At 40.9% G+C, this 18,597-nt stretch overlaps 1 protein-coding gene across 1 annotated transcript in view; it reads left to right on the forward strand.

Annotated features, from left to right (window-relative positions):
- The window catches only part of si:dkeyp-114g9.1 (uncharacterized protein LOC555399 homolog), a 49,805-nt gene that overhangs the window by 15,263 nt on the left and 15,945 nt on the right, over positions 1 to 18,597 (forward strand). The window contains exons 2-7 of the mRNA XM_060915616.1: positions 2,922 to 3,204; positions 3,429 to 3,454; positions 3,737 to 3,839; positions 8,718 to 8,975; positions 9,974 to 10,065; positions 16,868 to 17,049. Coding sequence (XP_060771599.1) covers positions 2,922 to 3,204; positions 3,429 to 3,454; positions 3,737 to 3,839; positions 8,718 to 8,975; positions 9,974 to 10,065; positions 16,868 to 17,049 — 944 coding nt within the window. The remainder of the gene's footprint in view (positions 1 to 2,921; positions 3,205 to 3,428; positions 3,455 to 3,736; positions 3,840 to 8,717; positions 8,976 to 9,973; positions 10,066 to 16,867; positions 17,050 to 18,597) is intronic.

Here is an 18,597-nt window from a genome sequence, read left to right on the forward strand (position 1 = left end):
TTTGTATCTTTATAACTGATTTTCATTGGCATCTGTCAGTCACGTGGCTGTGGATCAGCGCCTTGAGTCATGATCAGTTGGCACTGGAGCAGTGCCTGTTGTGGCGGGAATGTCAGTCCCTGAAGCAGCAGCGGCTGCACTTGAAGGTGGTAGGGCTTGTTGGCTGTTCTTGCGTCTCACTTCGTTCATCTGCCCCAGGCTAGCTGCTTTTCCCCTTTGTGTAGATTGTGATTCAGTTCCTGTCTCCAGCAGGAGTGATCTTGGGCAAGGTCTTCCTATCCATCGACATCCACGTTGAGGCCCTTCATGTCTCTCTTGCAGACATCTTTAAATCAGAGTTGGGGGTGGCCCTGAGCTCTCCTTGCCTGTTGCAAGCTCACCATACAGCAGGTCCTTGGGAATCCTGTGGGTGTGTCTGAGGCAACGTTGATGTACAACCCCGATTCCAAAAAAGTTGGGACAAAGTACAAATTGTAAATAAAAACGGAATGCAATGATGTGGAAGTTTCAAAATTCCGTATTTTATTCAGAATAGAACATAGATGACATATCAAATATTTAAACTGAGAAAATGCATCATTTAAAGAGGAAAAATTAGGTGATTTTAAATTTCATGACAACACCTCAAAGTTGGGACAAAGCCATGTTTACCACTGTGAGACATCTCCTTTTCTCTTTACAACAGTCTGTAAACGTCTGGGAACTGAGGAGACAAGTTGCTCAAGTTTAGGGATAGGAATGTTAACCCATTCTTGTCTAATGTAGGATTCTAGTTGCTCAACTGTCTTGGGTCTTTTTTTGTCGTATCTTCTGTTTTATGATGCACCAAATGTTTTTTCTATGGGTGAAAGATCTGGACTGCAGGCTGGCCAGTTCAGTACCCGGACCCTTCTTCTACGCAGCCATGATGCTGTAATTGATGCAGTATGTGGTTTGGCATTGTCATGTTGGAAAATGCAAGGTCTTCCCTGAAAGAGACGTCGTCTGGATGGGAGCATATGCTGCTCTAGAACCTGGATATACCTTTCAGCATTGGTGTCTTTCCAGATGTGTAAGCTGCCCATGCCACACGCACTAATGCAACCCCATACCATCAGAGATGCAGGCTTCTGAACTGAGTGCTGATAACTTGGGTCGTCCTTCTCTTTAGTCCGAATGACACGGCGTCCCCGATTTCCATAAAGAACTTCAAATTTTGATTCGTCTGACCACAGAACAGTTTTCCACTTTGCCACAGTCCATTTTAAATGAGCCTTGGCCCAGAGAAGACGTCTGCGCTTCTGGATCGTGTTTAGATACGGCTTCTTTGAACTACAGAGTTTTAGCTGGCAACGGCGGATGGCACGGTGAATTGTGTTCACAGATAATGTTCTCTGGAAATATTCCTGAGCCCATTTTGTGATTTCCAATACAGAAGCATGCCTGTGTGTGATGCAGTGCCGTCTAAGGGCCCGAAGATCACGGGCACCCAGTATGGTTTTCCGGCCTTGACCCTTACACACAGATTCTTCCAGATTCTCTGAATCTTTTGATATGCACTGTAGATGATATGTTCAAACTCTTTGCAATTTTACACTGTCGAACTCCTTTCTGATATTGCTCCACTATTTGTCGGCGCAGAATTAGGGGGATTGGTGATCCTCTTCCCATCTTTACTTCTGAGAGCTGCTGCCACTCCAAGATGCTCTTTTTATACCCAGTCATGTTAATGACCTATTGCCAGTTGACCTAATGAGTTGCAATCTAGTCCTCCAGCTGTTCCTTTTTTGTACCTTTAACTTTTCCAGCCTCTTATTGCCCCGTCCCAACTTTTTTGACATGTTGCTGTCATGAAATTTCAAATGAGCCAATATTTGGCATGAAATTTCAAAATGTCTCACTTTCGACATTTGATATGTTGTCTATGTTCTATTGTGAATACAATATCAGATTTTGAGATTTGTAAATTATTGCATTCCGTTTTTATTTACAATTTGTACTTTGTCCCAACTTTTTTGGAATTGGGGTTGTAGAAGATTTGGGTTGAGATTGAATGGAGGTTCTATGCCTTAATTATAACTTTTCATAATAAAGAGAAAATTGACTTATGTAATGCTGAGTCATAATAGCGAGAGGCTGGAGTGTTATGATGATGGCGAGAGGGGCGGAGGTGTCCGTGATGGTGGCAGTTCAGTTGCGATACAGTCATAAGATCTCATAATTTATGAAATGGCAAAGGAGTTCAAGTCATTTAGAACTTTTAAGTTGTAATTATGAGAAACCTTTTCATTATTATGGAGTGGAAATGGGCATCCATATATCAATCTGGCAACAGTCTTTGTTGGCTACATGAGCATTTTTGGCAGAAAAAAATTATTTGATGCTGACTTGGAGGTAATATGATTATTTCCACCAACACCACCATGTCTTTGCTAATGTTTAGGCTTTAAGCTGAGTAGGGTCTTGTTGGTGAGTCTTGGAATTGGGGCTGTTTGTCCTGTTGATATTAAATTTACAAATGCAGTATTTTCAGTATGGGTAGTTTGAATAGCCGAAGAAGAAAATTCTCATTTTTTGCAGTTGAGAATGTTGCCAGAGGTCACATTGAAGGTGCAAACCTTTTACTCAAGTTAGATTTGAAAATGAAGGACGAAAGCCTTCAGAAAGAAAAATGTGACCTTTTGTATATTTGCCAATTTTATGGTGAGAGGCTGGAAATATTAAGCTTAACTGCATAGTCCTGAGATTGTGTGGGTTTTTTTTTTTTTTTTTTTTAAACAAAGTTTAATCTTTAGGGGTATAGGACATTGTGATCATGGCAACACCCTTTTAATGTAATTTTATCTCAAGATACAAGGCTTTTTTCTTCCCTAACTTGTTTTATTTCAAATGTTTGACTCCCACCCCCCCACCCCCCTTCTCGTTTTGAAATGTGTGGTTAGGACTCGTTTGGGGTAGGCCTGCCAAACATCACTACAGCTGGTTACGCCGCCAAAACCGCCTTTCGTTTAGTGTTCATGTGGCGATCCCTTTTCCGAAACATCCACTGTAACCGGTCCCTTCAGGAGAAGCTGTTCGCTGAAGTGCCGTTCCCTCCGCACCCGTACTGGACACAGTGGCTTGCATTGGAGGAGCGAGTGCCTCTACCTGCTGCACGGCTACCATGTGCTGATGTGGAGAAGCTGTGGGGGATGCCGAGGGAGCTGCTCACTGAGAAACTTCAAGGTAGTCCTGTCCATCTTTCCTCAGGTCACACTGGCTCATGGAGGGCTGTGTAGGAATCAGTGATGTGGTACAAACATGGAATCAGAAATTATGATGCATGCAGAAGATTTTCATGTTACCTTTTTACCTCCATTAAGTTTAATTCTCTTCACACGATCTCTTAATGTAGTGCAACATGTAAAGGTTTTCATAACCTTGTTTTGTGTTTTTTGTTAATCTTCAAGAAAGGGATAATTGTGAGGGAAAGACTGTCTGTAGCTGCTGTAACGCAAGTGATAACAGGAGCTAAATTTTCAGACGTATGAAATATTTTAATACAGTTCATGCGCACCATAGTAGCTGTAGTTCATTTTTCTAAAACCACACATGACTGGCCCCCCCCCCCCCCTTAGTTAACACTTGCCTCAGTAAAGTGTAGCCAGTATTGATGGCTTGTTCCCAGTCCATCCCTTAAGGCTCCAAAATGTTTCATTAAATTAAACTCCTAATGTGGGCGGGGTTTTTTTTTTTTTTTTTAGGGGCACCAGATGAGACACTCAGGGTGGAATGGAGGGAGTTGTATAACCTCGCTGTCACTCATCATGGCAGTACAGCGATGCTCTTTCACTACGTTCTTGAGCAACACCAAAGCAGTGGTAAGTCATTTCCATTCCCCAGGGATCAGTGACTACGTTTACATGCACGTCCAAATCGAGCTGCTGTTGGTAATCGAGCAAAGGGTCCCAGCAGGGGTGCCAGAGAAATCCAATCCTACATGCACAAGTGAAATCGGGCTATTGTGCACCCGAGCCACACGTGGCGCTACACGCCCCATCATGTTGGTACACTTCTGGTTGTCGTCATGAAGAGCTATAGTGTTGCCAGATACTGCTGACGTTTTCCAGCCCAAAACAGGTTCAAATCCGCTAAAATGCACTTAAAACCCCCAATCTGGCAACACTAGCAGTTCCGTGTTCAAGCTGTTAGGCTTGCTCTAACAGACTATGGCTACAAACTATCCGGCGCAGACCACTGTTTTGTAAGACAACTTATTTTGCACAATAATATTTTTCTAAAGTCCATTTTTTGCTTACAAAAAATTTTTTTTTTGCTTACAATTTAACTTGTGTCTTAATAAACACAAAAAGTTCAATTGTTTTGTTTTTATTGACATTCTTCAGATGTTGGACATATATAAAAAATATACGCGCACACACAATGACTTGTTAATGTACACAATTCACAGCTGTGCAACAGCTGTACAGATGTATTTGGTGATACAGTAAGTGAGCTAAATTTTAACAGTGCAAACAATGCCACAAAAAGAAAAGATTCATGCCGGTGTCATGCCGACCGAGGCTGTTGTGTTTCCCGCTTGCGGTCTAGTCACTTCCGGAAGTAGCTCGACAACTAGCTCAATAGGGTATACATGCATAAAGTAGCTCGGCAGAAATCGCATAAACTAGGTCGTGTAGCTCGATTCCGAGAAATCAAGTTCGGTTCAATTTCAGCCGAATTAAGGTATATACATGGCATTTTGAACTTCGATTTCAGTCGAGCAACGGCAGAAATTCGATTCTCTCTGTGCATGTAAACGTAGTGAGTGTTTTGTAGTCAGAGGAAGATTTGGACTGCCATTACTTGTTCCATTAAGTCTAAATCGGCTTTATTTTATATTTATATCCATTTTAACCCTCTGGGGTCGAGAACTTTGCCAACGAAGCTCGACAGATTTGGAATGAGTAGGTCATGTATTTAGATAAAGCTCTTCATGTTTTATCATACAAGCATGACAAACTTTTCTATGTGCCTACTGCCAAGTAACAGCTTTTAAATTGCCTAAATTACATGAAACATAAAACTTGTCACCTTACTCAGTCACACTGGAGTCAGCGCTGAGTGCCCATTTACGCATTCATAAGACTATTCACATGGTAACAGCATGATCACTTTCACTTTTTTGGTTTTGATTGGTTTCTCTTTCACGGTGGGAATGCCCATCGTAAACAGGTCAGGTGTAGTTTAGACTATTTGGAGGTAAAACTTAATTTTGCTCCATTTTGAGTTTAGAGAGTAAAATTTGGAGTTGGAGGAAAATTAGAGTAATTGTGTAAGAGTTGGTTGTGGCTCTGAACTGAGTAAAATAATACAATATTTAATTTCAAGACGCACTGAATCGAGTCAAATACTAGATAAATGAAGGTGTTGTACAAAGCAGTTTTAGAACTGTTGGAATTTGTGAAAAACAAAACATGACCTTACCCATTCTGACTTAACCTGATGGAATTAAGAGTTGGCAGTGGGAGGGGTTTTCACTCTTCTCATTGAAGGTAAAGGAAATTTTTACCCTTCTCATTGAATACCCCTCCCACTGCCAACCCTTTATCCCAAAACAATAGGACAAAAACTTTTTGGTCAGGTAATTGTCCAAATCAAGGGAGCAAAATTAAGTTTTTGTGCTTGATGCATTCCTAAGATTGAACAGAATCACCTCAAGTGATCAAAACGGTTCATCACAATGGGTAAGGTCGTGTGTGTATGTATATATATATGTATATATATATGTATATATATATGTATATGTATATATATATATATATATATATATATATATATATATATATATATATATATATATATATATATATATATTTTTTTTTTTTTTAACACATTCCAACACAGCTCTAAAATTGCCTTTTACAACAGCATTTTTTTTTTTTAAATACAATCCTGGCATACATACTGCATAGACGTTATTGTAGTTGAACTTGTGCTGAATGCAAAAGTTATATGACTGAAAATACTGCTTATATTTGTTGAAATTGATGACAAAATCAGAGCATGACGATCATTGGAGTGCCAGAAAATACCCTCAGACCCCAGAGGGTTAATAGCCAATGGACCGGATTTGGGGCTCACTAGAGAAAATTAAATATTTGCTGGCATTGAGTGGCATACAGGTTCAGTATCATGCTAGCTGAATATACACCATGGAAAAGAAAGCCAGCCAATATTATACATACACACACTATGGGGCATGTGCATCTTTTTAATGTTTTTTTCAATGAGGGAATGGTGCACCACATCACCCTTTCCTAACACCCCCCCCCCCCCCCCCCCCCCCAAAAAAAAAAAAAAAAAAACTGGACTGATGCTGTTCTGAAAGATTGGATGGCTTCAGAAAATTCAGTGTCTTTAATGTCTATTTGGCCATTGTATATATCGTTCAAATGGCGATTAATGCCTGCATGAATACTCACTTCTGAAGTCCTCTTGTAAAAGTCTGTCACTTTTCCTCACCTTCAAGTAGAACCTTCAGCCATTTCAGCTATTGCTCTTTTCCAGTTTTTCAATGTCTGTTGGTATGTTTTTCTCTTGTAGATAATATGCGTGAAGTAGTAGTTTCGGTAGATTTTCAGGTGTTCAGCGTCTTTCAAAATTCTCTCATCTTCTGTATTTAACAAAGCAAACCTGGCAGCCATGTTTGCTTACAAATTCAGTTGCTTGCTTGCATGGAAGTTTTACATGTAATACATCTTATGGCATTTTCAGTGCACTGCAACGGTTTAATGCTGCTGTACATGCACAGAAGCAAACGTTCTCATTGAATGTTCGCATCAGCTCCGTGTGACGTCATGCAAACTATATTCAACGCTCGCTCTCCATTGGGTAGAGTGATATGCTAACGATATTGCATGCCATCGAACCAAATGAATGAAACTGACTAGAAGGGAATAGAACACATTTTTATTCCATCGAAGAAGTGCATCCTGTATGGATAATCCTTAATATTTGGTTCAATATTGAAATCCTTGTTTATAATCAATGAGCCGTTTTAGGATCGATGTTTTATACCTGGCTTTCTTCATCGCTCAGGATGGCTAGAATGTGATGGACGATATAAGAACTTAAATAAATAAAAATCTAATGCTTTAATCATACTCAAGTTCCTGTTGACACTTTTTGAGACTTTGGTGTACAGTTGTAGAAGATAAGGATGGATTCCCTTTTGAGTCTGGTTCCTCTTGTCTCAGGAGGTTTTTTTTTTTCTTGCCACAATCACCATTGGCCTGCTCCTTAGGGATAAATTGGTGGTGGTTTTTTTTTTTTTTTTTTTTTTTTTAAATTTACGTTTATTTGGATTTCTGTCAATCTGCTTTGTGACCATGTCAGTTTATTAAGTGTAAATAAATTGAATTGAAAAGTCTTAACATTGTTTATCAAGCTGAATGAGAGTAAATTTTGCAATGTACAAAATTTTAATCATTTACGCAAAATTTGGAGGTGGGACTCTGATAGTGGCTTTAAAACCACAATGTGAATACTGAAGCTACTTCAAGATTCACAAGTCTGACATTTGCAACAAAATACTTGCGCTTTTTTTTTTTTTTTTTTGAAGTGCTTTTTGTTTTTGAATGCTTTTCATCATGGGCCTCTTGTGTGCCCTCCTACACTCCTGCCCTACCAAAAAGCAATGGAAGCCTTTTGGAGAAGTACAATCCAATTTTTTGCACTGCTGAGTCACTTCAAAGTGCCGTAATGTACGGGCGGAGTGAAGAGCCTCCTTTGTCTTGCTACAAGACTGACTGACTCATGTTTTGAGTCCTTGTTCTTCATGTCTGATTAGTTTGCATCTGTTGCTTTTCATCGCCAAGTGTCTTAAAATATTTATTAATCCATTTTCTATAACTTGTGGAGCAGATTTTCATTTCAAAACACAGTATTAAAATTCAGTACTGTCCGAGATGTTGACTATATACACATTTAAGCTCATCAGCCTTATGGCCACGCCATGGTGTGGCATCTGTCGTCCACAATTCAGTTAAATCGTATCTCCTCCAATTCTCCACGGATTTCTGTTCTGATTTTGTTTGAAAGAACGCTTCACTCCGCACAACTTGGTTTTGTTTAATTTTTTTTTTTTTTGTGAATCAGTTAGTAATTGGGCCAAATTAATGACTTTTCCAGGCCTCTCACTAGAATTGTATCTCCCCTCTCATTTCTCATCCGATTTCAGTTCTGATCAATGTTTTGGGTAGATCTTCCTTCAGGGAACAAAACTTGGTTTGGTTTTCTTGCTTTAAACAATGTTTGCAACTTTTTTGTTTCTTTTCAGTTAAATCGGGGGTCTGCCCTCAGTTCTCATTGGATTTCAGTTCTGATTGTTTTGCTTGAAAGAGCTAGACCTTCTGCACAAAACTTGGTCAACGTATTGTCAACTTTTTTTTTTTTTTGGCTAACAAATTAGTCTATAGGTCAACTTTAACACATTTTCTTCTGACTAGAATTGTATCTCTATCATGCGAATTCAGTTCTGATCAATGTATTGGGTCGAGCTAAATTTAGCCTCACCACCCCCTTCCCTGTTGTAAAGAATTTGTTGTGGAGGTTGGTCCTCTCACACTGTCACACTTCAGTTCTGTTTGTTTTAGTCATCATGATTTTTGATGGCAGGCCAGATAAGCTACCATGTTCTGGTTTAAAAAACAAATTCCCCTCATTCACTTTACACGTTTATCTTCGGGCTCCTCTAGACCATTCTGAACTGGAGTCGATGTACCGCCAGTACACCCAGTGCCGGTTCCAGTGGCTCTTCACTTACTGGCTCTTTCGCCAGCCGGCTCCGCTAAACCGCCAGCTCAGATCCATATACCTGCAGTGGAGGAAACACAGCAAGAAGAAGGTTTCCACATGGGGAGAAACGGTGTGTGATGTGAGATACCTGGCATCCCTACATCCCATCACCAGTGACTACTGGAGGGGCAGGCTGGCTCGGGGAGATGAGAACATTGGTGAGTTTGGGTTTAAACTTGCTCTGTGCAAGTCGTGATGGTTTTTAATGATTATGCAATCACACGTCGTCCATCTGTTGTCTGTCCACAATTTACAAAAATCGCTACCCTTCCGACAGGATTGATCAGATTTTGCTCAAACTCGCATACAATGTTCCCCAGGTGGGTGTGTATTAAGTTGTCAAGATGGTGGCGCCACCTGTCATTTACGATTTTATGGGCATCTGAAATAAGGATGTATGATGATCAAAAACGGGCGGCATGGTGGTGTAGTGGTTAGCGCTGTTGCCTCACAGCAAGAAGGTCCTGGGTTCGAGCCCCGGGGCCAGCGAGGGCCTTTCTGTGTGGAGTTTGCATGTTCTCCCCATGTCCACGTGGGTTTTCTCCGGGTGCTCCGGTTTCCCCCACAGTCCAAAGACATGCAGGTTGGGTTAACTGGTGACTCTAAATTGAGCGTAGGTGTGAATGTGAGTGTGAATGGTTGTCTGTGTCTGTGTCAGCCCTGTGATGACCTGGCGACTTGTCCAGGGTGTACCCCGCCTTTCGCCCGTAGTCAGCTGGGATAGGCTCCAGCTTGCCTGCGACCCTGTAGAAGGATAAAGCGGCTAGAGAATGAGATGAGATGAAATTTTTGGGTGACGTTACATTAAATGCTACTCTTTGTAAACTGTTCACTGAAACTCACCCAGAAGACTCCAAAGACACATTCCAACAAGAATTGTTCACCAGTTGGTGCCACCTGGCATGGATGTGGCTACACAGGGGTCGGGAAAATCGCTGCTCCTCCTACAGGATTGACTGGATTTCAAACTTGCATGCAAGGAAATGTTCTGCCTATTATTTATCAAAGCAGCTCATGTATCAAAATGTGTGATTTCAGAGAATGTGTAGCTGAACGGTCTTGAATTTGAACGTGTGATCAGATCCAGATGCTTGATGTTCAATCATGAAAAGTTATTCTTGCCTGTTAATATATTTTCCACCTCTCAATGATGCAGGGATTCATACAGTGGGAAACTACTTCTCCATGTGCAAATCGCTCGTGGCCTGGATCCTCGGCCGTGACTGGGGAAGACTGAAACGCAAAAAGGTACAAATCCTCTCCATTCTTATTGAAGAGAACAAACTATAATGAACCTCAGTGCTTGGCTGTCCTTCCCACCTCACCACTTAAAACCCACGCGAAACACGACAAACTAAACAAACAGCCTCATCTCACTTATTAAAATGTACTTGTTTACTGTCTGAAATGCTGAAGCAGCTCACTTCAGACTGCTCTCCTGGTCAAAAATGCAAACTCCGAGTTCCCTCTCTCACGGGCTCCTCTTTTTCATTTAGGCAACATTTAAACGAGCTCCTGCAGGGCACAGCACATCTTTAGGTATTCCTGTGGTGTCCATCTCGTGCCATTATGTGTCATTAGTTCATTACCCAGTATCTGTAATTTCACAGGTCACAGCATGAGCAGGCAACAGGAAGCGCTCGCCTTCATCTAATGGCTGGCTAAAAGGATAACAGGCGTATCAATATGCATCCTATTTAATTGTGCTACGTGTCTGAGCATGCTCCTTCTCCATTTTACTGCCACATTAATAGAATTAATGAGCTGGAGTTGAAGTTGGGAGGACTAGTGAAGTCACGACTTTGTTTTCAGCATGAATATGACCTTTAGGAAATGGTCATGTTTTTAATTAGTTTGACTCCCTCCCCCCCCTTCATTTCTGCATTTGCTTCAGATGTATTTTTGAATGTAGTGCATATTATGAATGTCGTGACTTCCATTTTTAGTCTCATGCCTGTATTGTAGTCCTAAATGTCAACCAATAGTTAATCCTGCTTTTCCTGTGCAGTTTAAGCCATTTTTCATTCTAATTTTATCCAAAAACAGCAAGCAGTACATTTTATTGCACTGAGAAATGGGCATATGACTAGATATTGTGGTACAAATTTGTGACTATTCAAAATGATAAAATAACAAATGAATCGTGATTTGTAACTTCGTTTTTCCTCGCTGTAATTGTTTAGACAGTAGGGCTGTTTCACAGGCAGGGTACCAAAGTGGATTATATGGAATGGCTCAAGTATTACTGAAGTACAAGAAGTACTTGTGAAGTAAGGATTAGCTCTGCATGAAGAACTAATCCCACCTGTAAACTAGCCATTCGTTAGCCAGCCTGATGTACTATTAAGTAAACCCATTTTTGACCTTTTTGTTTCAACCTTATTTGGTCTAGTTTGAAGAGGTACAGTGGTGCTTGAAAGTTTGTGAACCCTTTAGAATTTTCTATATTTCTGCATAAATATGACCGAAAACATCATCAGATTTTCACACAAGTCCTAAAAGTAGATAAAGAGAACCCAGTTAAACAAAGGAGACAAAAATATTATACTTGGTCATTTATTTATTGAAGAAAATGATCCAATATTACATATCTGTGAGTGGCAAAAGTATGTGAACGTCTAGGATTAGTAGTTGATTTGAAGGTGAAATTAGTCAGGTGTTTTCAATCAATGGGATGACAATCAGATGTGAGTGGGCACCCTGTTTTATTTAAATAACAGGGATCTATCAAAGTCTGATCTTCAAAACACATGTTTGTGGAAGTGTATCATGGCACGAACAAAGGAGATTTCTGAGGACCTCAGAAAAAGCGTTGTTGGTGCTCATCAGGCTGGAAAAGGTTACAAAACCATCTCTAAAGAGTTTGGACTCCACCAATCCACAGTCCGACAGGTTGTGTACAAATAGAGGAAATTCAAGACCATTGTTACCCTCCCCAGGAGTGGTCGATCAACAAAGATCACTCCAAGAGCAAGGCATGTAATAGTCGGCGAGGTCACAAAGGACCCCAGGGTAACTTCTAAGCAACTGAAGGCCTCTCTCACATTGGCTAATGTTCATGAGTCCACCATCAGGAGAACACTGAACAACAATGGTGTGCATGGCAGGGTTGCAAGGAGAAAGCCACTGCTCTCCAAAAAGAACATTGCTGCTCATCTGGAGTTTGCTAAAGATCATGTGGACGAGCCAGAAGGCTATTGGAAAAATGTTTTGTGGACGGATGAGACCAAAATGGAACTTTTTGGTTTAAATGAGAAACGTTATGTTTGGAGAAAGGAAAACACTGCATTCCAGCATAAGAACCTTATCCCATCTGTGAAACATGGTGGTGGTAGTATCATGGTTTGGGCCTGTTTTGCTGCATCTGGGCCAGGACGGCTTGCCATCATTGATGGAACAATGAATTCTGAATTATACCAGCGAATTCTAAAGGAAAACAGCAGGACATCTGTCCATGAACTAAATCTCAAGAGAAGGTGGGTCATGCAGCAAGACAACGACCCTAAGCACGCAAGTTGTTCTATCAAAGAATGGTTAAAGAAGAGTAAAGTTAATGTTTTGGAATGGCCAAGTCAAAGTCCTGACCTTAATCCAATTGAAATGTTGTGGAAGGACCTGAAGTGAGCAGTTCATGTGAGGAAACCCACAAACATCCCAGAGTTGAAGCTGTTCTGTACGGAGGAATGGGCTAAAATTCCTCCAAGCCGGTGTGCAGGACTGATCAACAGTTACCGCAAACGTTTAGTTGCAGTTATTGCTGCACAAGGGGGTCACACCAGATACTGAAAGCAAAGGTTCACATACTTTTGCCACTCACAAATGTAATATTGGATCATTTTCCTCAATAAATAAATGACCAAGTATAATTTTGTCTCATTTGTTTAACTGGGTTCTCTTTATCTACTTTTAGGACTTGTGTGAAAATCTGATCATGTTTTAGGTCATATTTATGCAGAAATATAGAAAATTCTAAAGGGTTCACAAACTTTCAAGCACCACTGTAGTTTAATATTATTGGCAATCTTGCAGCCCCTGAATAGTTTAGTTGGAGCCTCATTTCATACGTGAAGAATAATTGCCAACAAAGTTAACCACAAATGGGTACTGATAGGGTCACAAGGGTATATTTAAGAAGGTAGCTTGTTTGCCAAAAATGTCCTCTCTGGTAATCTAGTCCTTAGTTTATAAAAAAAAAAAAAAAGCAGATCTTAGACAAGTAGCTTATGATTCTGAAAGTCCAGGTCCATATAAGTACTGGCACATAAGGCTATACACTTAGCTTCTTAAAATGAGCTATAGTGGTTACCAACAAAACAATTGTCTTGTCCAGAAATAGAATTATTCTCTCACCATTAGCCAGGTGACAACACAGTGCTGTCTGTATTCTAGCTGCAAATTCTTGCCACCAACAGCGTTCAGCAGAAAATAACTTCCATCAATATGTACTGATTGCCAAAAAATTGAACTTGATTTTTTGATGTTGGTGACAAACTTGTGTGCCCTGACTGTGAAACACACCAGTAATAACGTACAACCCCGATTCCAAAAAAGTTGGGACAAATTATAAATAAAAACGGAATGCAATGATGTGGAAGTTTCAAAATTCCATATTTTATTCAGAATAGAACATAGATGACAGATCAAATGTTTAAACTGAGAAAATGTATCATTTAAAAAGAGAAATTAGGTGGTTTTAAATTTCATGACAACACCACATCTCAAAGTTGGGACAAGGCCATGTTTACCACTGTGAGACATCTCCTTTTCTCTTTACAACAGTCTGTAAACATCTGGGGACTGAGGAGACAAGTTGCTCAAGTTTAGGGATAGGAATGTTAACCCATTCTTGTCTAATGTAGGATTCTAGTTGCTCAACTGTCTTGGGTCTTTTTTTTGTCATATCTTCTGTTTTATGATGCGCCAAATGTTTTCTATGGGTGAAAGATCTGGACTGCAGGCTGGCCAGTTCAGTACCCGGACCCTTCTTCTACACAGCCATGATGCTGTAATTGATGCAGTATGTGGTTTGGCATTGTCATGTTGGAAAATGCAGGGTCTTCCCTGAAAGAGATGTCGTCTGGATGGGAGCATATGTTGCTCTAGAACCTGGATATACCTTTCAGCATTGATGGTGTCTTTCCAGATGTGTAAGCTGCCCATGCCGCATGCACTAATGCAACCCCATACCATCGGAGATGCAGGCTTCTGAACTGAGCGCTGATAACTCGGGTCGTCCTTCTCCTCTTTAATCCGAATGACACTGCGTCCCTCATTTCCATAAAGAACTTCAAATTTTGATTCGTCTGACCACAGAACAGTTTTCCACTTTGCCACAGTCCATTTTAAATGAGCCTTGGCCCAGAGAAGACGTCTGCGCTTCTGGATCATGTTTAGATACAGCTTCTTCTTTGAACTATCAAGTTTTAGCTGGCAACTGCGGATGGCACGGTGAATTGTGTTCACAGATAATGTTCTCTGGAAATATTCCTGAGCCCACTTTATTTCCAATACAGAAGCATGCCTGTATGTGTATGTACCTCTGGTGATAAGGAGCTTGTTTGGCTTTGCTGTAGCTTAGAAGGCAAAATATTAACAGAACTTAAGCTGCTTTTGTGACTTGACTATAAGCAGCTGCAGGTAAAGTGGAACACCATGCTGCATTCCAGCAAACATGATGGGTGGTTTTGGGTTTTTGTTACATTTCAGTGTTTGGTATATTATTGGTAATGATTTTTTTTTTTTTTTTTTAATTTTTTGCGCTCACGAGCAGGACTCGTCTCTGACTTGTTCAGTATCTTGCTAGCTGAATGATTAGATTAGATGGAACTTTATTGATCCCTTTGGGAGGGTTCCCTCAGGGAAATTAAGATTCCAGCAGCATCATTACAGAGAATGGAAAATGGAGAAAAAAACTTCTAGATAAATTAAGTATTTACATATTCAAATATAAAAATAAGAAATGAGGGGGGGAGAAAGGGGGCCAACAGGAGAGGTATTGTCCAGTATTGCTTGTTAGGCTAGGCTACTGCTCCTTCTTGTTCTCTGTCCTCCTGTTACCTCTCCTCCCCCCCCAGAGAGGAGTTGTACAGTCTGATGGCGTGAGGGACAAAGGAGTTTAAGTCTGTTAGTCCTGCACTTGGGAAGGAGCATTCTGTCACTGAACAGGCTCCTCTGGTTGCTGATGAGTGTGCAGAGGGTGACTGGTATTGTCCATGATGTTCAGTAGTTTGTCCATAGTCCTCTTCTCTGCCACCATCACCAGAGTCCAGCTTCATGCCGACCACAGAGCTGGCCTGCCTGATCAGTTTGTCCAGCCTGGATGTGTGTCCCCCCCAGCACACCACGGTGTAAAACAGGACACTGGTGACCACAGACTGATTTAACATCTGCAGGAAACTCCTGTGGATGTTCTAGGACCGCAGCCTCCTAAGGAAGTAGGCTATAGCCTGCTCTGTCCCTTCCTGTATAAGTGATTGGTGTTGCAAGTCCAGTCCAGCTTGCTGTCCAGCCACAGCCCGAGGTACTTGTAGGAATCCACAGCCTCCACCTCGATTCCCTTGAACAGAACGGTTTGTGACCTTGGTCTGGACCTCCCAAAGTCAGTGACCAGCTCCTTGGTCTTCGAGGTGTTGAGCTGCAGATGGTCCCTGTTGCACCAAATGGCAAAGTCCCTCACCAGGCTCCTATACTCCTCATCTGTCATCACTGATGCACCCAACGATGGCTGTGTCATCTGCGAACTTCTGAATGTGACACAGCTCTGAGTTGTTGCAGAAGTCCATGGTGTACAGGGTGAAGAGAAGGGCCAGCACTGTGCCCTGGGGTGCTCCGGTGCTACTAATCAGTGTCAGACATGTCCTTCAGCCTGATGTACTGCGGCCTGTCAGTGAGGTAGCTGGAGAGCCAGGTGACCAGGCAGGGGTCCACTTGCATCCTGTTCAGTTTGTCCTGAAGCAGTAGGGGCTGGATGGTGTTGAAGGCACTCGAAGTCCAAGAAGAGGATCCTCACTGTACCGTTTCCCTTATCCAGATGCAAGTGGGCTCGGTGTAGCAGGTAAAGGATGACGTCTTCCACACCAACACCTGCCTGGTACACAAACTGTAGCATGTTGTACCTGGGGTCTGAGGAGGCTGAGGAAGAGCGGCTCTAATGTCTGGAATGTATCTGAGACCCCTCAACACCAGCCAATATTTAAATATGTCACTCAGATCCATGATGCATTTCATATGAAATGTGAATTTTTCAAGACGAACTATACATCTTCAAGCCAACATGTGATATATTTTTTTAAATTATATCGACATTCACAAAGTACCCAAATTTATCAAAAACAATTCATCGATTTCCTCATGAGTGATGCATAGAGATTTATGTCACGGTTTTGGTTCTCCATGTCCTGGATGGAGCTCGTATGAAAAATACGAATGGCGTATTTCCCAGTAAAACACTCGTTCATAATAGAAAATTAGATAAATTTACCCGTATTTAAAATATTTTCACTTTGAAATGTAAATCAAAATCTTGCAATGAAGTAGTCCTTTTTGACTTTATTAGCAAAATTAGTGGTATAAATGCATTGTGTACGGCAGCATATATAAGGGCTATTTTAGGTAAATTAAAAGCTGAAGGGGGGGGGGTGTGTGTGTGTAAATATTCTAAGATTTCTGGGATTAAAGTCATATGCTTATGAGGAAAAAACTTGGATATTCTCCAAGGTTATAAAGTCATAAATTTGGGAGGGGGGGATCAAATTCCTTTTTTTTCCTTTCTTTTCTTATAACTGTGTGCTTTCAAATGTTAATGCAAAACTATGTAAAAGATAATTATAACTAATGTCCTGAGGTACCCATTTGCATTTTGAGTCCTCCTAAATTTTTAATGGTTCAAGGTTGTATGTAGAACTCCAGATGAGTTCCTCTTACAGAGCTGGCTGAAGGACCTATTTAGAATTCCACAGCCTTCAATTCTTTAACGAACCCTATTTTACCAAGTGGGGTTTTTTTTGCCCACAATGTGGCCGCTCATTAGTGTAGTGTGATATGCTGGCAGGTTTATGGGGACACTTTGGATGGCGTGTACCTGCTGCTGAAGAGAGAGATGCAGGAGAGGCTGGTGGAGCACGAGAGGTTCTGGCAGGTGGCCAAAGTGCAGATGAGCAGAGTATGTGCTCTGGAGGAGACAGCCATGAACTACGTCAACTGGAAGATGATAGAGATGCTTCCCTGTTACAAGTAGGTGCTGAGCGTCGTGTGTGTGGGGAGATGCTGGAGGGGTTTAATGGGCTATAAATATGAGCTCTGTTGAAAAAGGAACATCTTGGAAATTAGCTTTAGGTTTTATTATTGAGACTTTCCCTCAGTGACTGTTTGATTCTGATTTGTAGAGGTTTTATTTTTTTAATAAGCCTGCTGCAATCCTTATACACTTCTAAAATTGCGTTTTTATGGACAATTAAAGCTACTCCTAGGAAGGTTTTTTTTGGGTGGGGGGAAGGAGCAGAAAAATGGAACAGAAGAATAAAATGTGAATCAGCAAATCAAACACTGCAAAAGGGTGAGGATTTAAAAATAAAAAAAAAGAGAGAACAATTCTTTTAAATTAGGTTCTTGGCTATTAGAAGGAACTACTATGATTTGGATGAGGGTGTTGCTTCTCTTTAAAGCTGGTCAAGCTCTGTGTTTTTCTGCCCCAGCACCCTTTTTTCCCTTTCAGGCAGGGCTTTGAAGCTTGTCGAGCTCTCCGTGGGAGAACTGTGCTGCGGCTGGCAGCTTCAAACACACAGCCTGCAGTCAGTCACAGGGTGAGATCTACAGCGGTTCGACGCTGTCTTTTTGAAGTGCGAGGAGAATAAAACTCCGCTCTAAAGCCAGGCGAAGCCATTTCCATCAAAGTGAACTGACTACAGTCAGCTAATATGAAATATTAAGTGGAAAGTTTATCATGCAGGCAAATTAATATGAAGCAGCTTTTCCATCTGTTCAGCTTTTTAAATGGAGAGGCAAGTGATGGGACGTACAGAAATGTAACGCTTTACTGTATATAGTTAAATGCAAAAAAAACCAAACCAACCCACAGTGAGGTAAGCATTTTGTTTTTGTATTTTAAAGCCTACATTTATGTAGGACACGGATTAATATATTTTTATCCTGTATACTGGCAATGCTGTAATTAGGTTTTACTCCACGATAAACTATGGAAGGAGTAAATTGCTTGCAGTGCTGTTAGTCAAGTCAGTTTATTTGTATAGCACTTTTAACGGACATCGTCACAAAGCAGCTTGACAGAAAATTAAAGACTAAGGCCTGGTGCCATAATACCTATAAATAAAAGGGTCCCCTGCAGTTTGTGGTTGGTGGTCACACCAGATTGATAACGATATCTATAGCCCAGGCCTGGGTTTATCCATGTCGGAGTGATTTTTCCAGGCCTGATCTGATAATACATCTGACCAATCAGGTAATTGTTTACATGTGATGTCTGAGCATGTGCCATTTTTCCCCTGAACATCCTTGTTGCATCATGAAGTCATGGAATACGGATTTACAGAAAATGAATATAATACAAAGCACGGATCTTTTCACAGATGTGATTCCCGTGAAATATCAATAGTAAATTAATAAGCATGTAAATGCAGGTAAGATATTACTGTATGAAATCAGTAACCAATTTATAATCTACTGAAATGTCTGTGACCAATCCGTAAATTATTAGCATCTGTATTAAAATCTGTAACCATTCCGTATTTTGTATCCTTTATATTTCCGTAATCCATGACCTAT

This window comes from Neoarius graeffei, chromosome 3, assembly GCF_027579695.1.
Source record: "Neoarius graeffei isolate fNeoGra1 chromosome 3, fNeoGra1.pri, whole genome shotgun sequence".
Taxonomy (NCBI): domain Eukaryota; kingdom Metazoa; phylum Chordata; class Actinopteri; order Siluriformes; family Ariidae; genus Neoarius; species Neoarius graeffei.